Source organism: Giraffa tippelskirchi, chromosome 5 (assembly GCF_054371585.1).
Source record: "Giraffa tippelskirchi isolate mGirTip1 chromosome 5, T2T-mGirTip1v1.2.pri, whole genome shotgun sequence".
Lineage (NCBI taxonomy): Eukaryota > Metazoa > Chordata > Mammalia > Artiodactyla > Giraffidae > Giraffa > Giraffa tippelskirchi.
The window spans coordinates 44,097,476-44,099,631 of NC_137279.1; the positions used below are offsets into that span (position 1 = coordinate 44,097,476).

The following is a 2,156-nucleotide window of genomic DNA, read 5'->3' on the forward strand; positions in this document are numbered from 1 at the left end:
CAGGTAAAGAGGGGAAGGAAGAGTGTTCCAGTCAGAGGGAACAATAAGAAATGTTGGAAGAGCTGAAATTCAGTTATTATGCAGGAGCCCACAGTGAGGGTGGCAGGAAATGTGAAAAAATCAGAAAGATGGGCAGAGGCCTTGGTGTCAGGTTAAGATGTTTAAACTTTATATTAAGGTAAGATAAGGGCATTAAACATTTTAAGGAGGGATGTGCCCATGACCAGATTTTAGTTTTAGAAAGACTATGCTTTCTAAGGGTGGAATAAGATGATTGGCTTTTCTTTTTAGAAAGAATCACTTGCCTATAAGGAGTTAAGGGAGGTCTATAAGTATTTAAGGAGGGTACCATTGTAAGGTTTTAAGGAGAGTGACAAGATGAGATATGCATTTTAGAAGGAGTTCTAAAAGGTATAAATGGCTAAGTAACTGATGACCCAGAGGAAGCAGTGTCAAGTTGAGAGTCAAGACCTCCACCATGTCCTACCTCTGCTTTCTTTGCCAGCGCTGCAGCCAGCCCCTGAAACTGAATCACTCCATAGAGCCCTCCCAGGAACCTGGAGCTTTGATGTTCATCTCAGCTCAGGGAGAGACAAGAGAAACACAGGAAGGAGGTCCTCCCTCCAGGGAGGAGGCAAACTTTGAAAATCTACAGGATGATGCCTTTTGCAGGACTCCTCACCCCCGCAGTGGTGGGACTTCCTGGGACAATTCCAACTTCACCCTGCTTGGGAGGTTGGAGCCCCGGAGGAGTCTTGACAGCATCCAGAAGACTATTAGGGACAGTTTTGACATCCTCTCTGGTGAAACAGAGGTGGACCACCCGCTGTGTGTGGACTGTACTGACTATCTTTTAGAGGTACTGGACATTGAACTCGCCATCACAGAATCTGACGTTGAGAACTACAAACGCTGTTTGGAGACCAGGGAGTGGATGAGTGAGGACAAGAGGGAGATGCTGCAGGAGAAGCTGAAGGGCCTGGAGCTGGAGGAAGCGAGACTACTCCAGGAAGTGGCAGAGGTGGAGAAGAACCAAGAAAGGGTAGCAGCCGATCTCGAGGCAGCCCAGGCAGAGACTAAGATGCTGGAGCAGCAGGAAAAGCAGTACTGGAAGGACTACAGTAAACTGAAATGGCAACAATTAGAACTACATGAGGAGCTGAGCAGTGTGGAGATGCGACTACGGTACACCCAGATCCAGTGGAACCAGTTGGAGAAAACCGACATCTTTAATGCCACCTTTGAGATCTGGCATGATGGCCCCTTAACCATCATCAATAACTTCAGATTGGGCTGCCTCCCCACTGTCCCTGTGTGCTGGAGTGAGATCAATGCGGCCTGGGGACAGACAGCCTTGCTGCTCCTTGCCCTGGCCAATAAAATTGGACTGGAGTTCCAGAGGTACCGACTCATCCCCTGCGGAAACCATTCCTATCTGAAGTCTTTAACAGATGACTGTGCCGAGTTGCCATTGTTCTCTAGTGGGAAGCAGAATGTTTTCTTACATAACAGATTTGATCAGGCTATGATGGCTTTCCTGGACTGCATGCAGCAGTTCAAGGAAGCAGCTGAGAGAGGTGAGTCGGGTCTCTGTTTGCCTTACAAGATTCATGTGAAGAAAGGCCTGATGGAAGACCCTGGAAGCAGCAGTGGATTCTATCCCGTCAGAACCCACTTGAACACGGAGGAGGACTGGACAAAGGCACTCAAGCTCATGCTTATAAATTTTAAGTGTAGTCTCACTTGGATCTCCTTAAGGTATTGTCGAAAATAACTTATTCTACGAGGGGGAGATTATTTTTTTGATTTAATATATATTTGTGAAAATGTTATCAGATAAAATTTAAAACTGAAGCATGTGTGTTTACATATTTTGGGTTGTGCTGGGTCTTCGTTGCTGCGCGTGGGCTTTCTCTAGTCGTAGGGAGCAGGGGTTACTCTTCCTTGCGGTGCTAGGGTTTCTGATTGTGGTGGCTTCCTTCCCCTGTTGTGGAGCACAGGCTCTAGGTGCATGGGCTTCATCAGTTGTGGCGCTCGGGCTCAGTAGTTGTGGTTCATGGGCCCTAGAGCACAGACTCCATAGTTGTGGCCCACAGGTTTTAGTTGCTCCTTGGCATGTGGGATCTTCCCGGATTAGGGATCGAACTCATGTCCAC

At 47.6% G+C, this 2,156-nt stretch overlaps 1 protein-coding gene across 1 annotated transcript; it reads left to right on the forward strand.

Annotated features, from left to right (window-relative positions):
• Window positions 1–478: 478 nt before the first annotated feature.
• BECN2 (beclin 2) lies at window positions 479–1,774 on the forward strand. Its single transcript, XM_081486169.1, has one exon. It carries the CDS (start codon window positions 479–481, stop codon window positions 1,772–1,774), a length of 1,296 nt encoding a protein of 431 aa, XP_081342295.1.
• The last annotated feature ends 382 nt before the right edge of the window (window positions 1,775–2,156 follow it).

Bases quoted from the DNA above. Each gene is read 5' to 3' on its own strand.
- BECN2 (XM_081486169.1), top strand. From the start codon at position 479: ATGTCCTACCTCTGCTTTCTTTGCCAGCGCTGCAGCCAGCCCCTGAAA.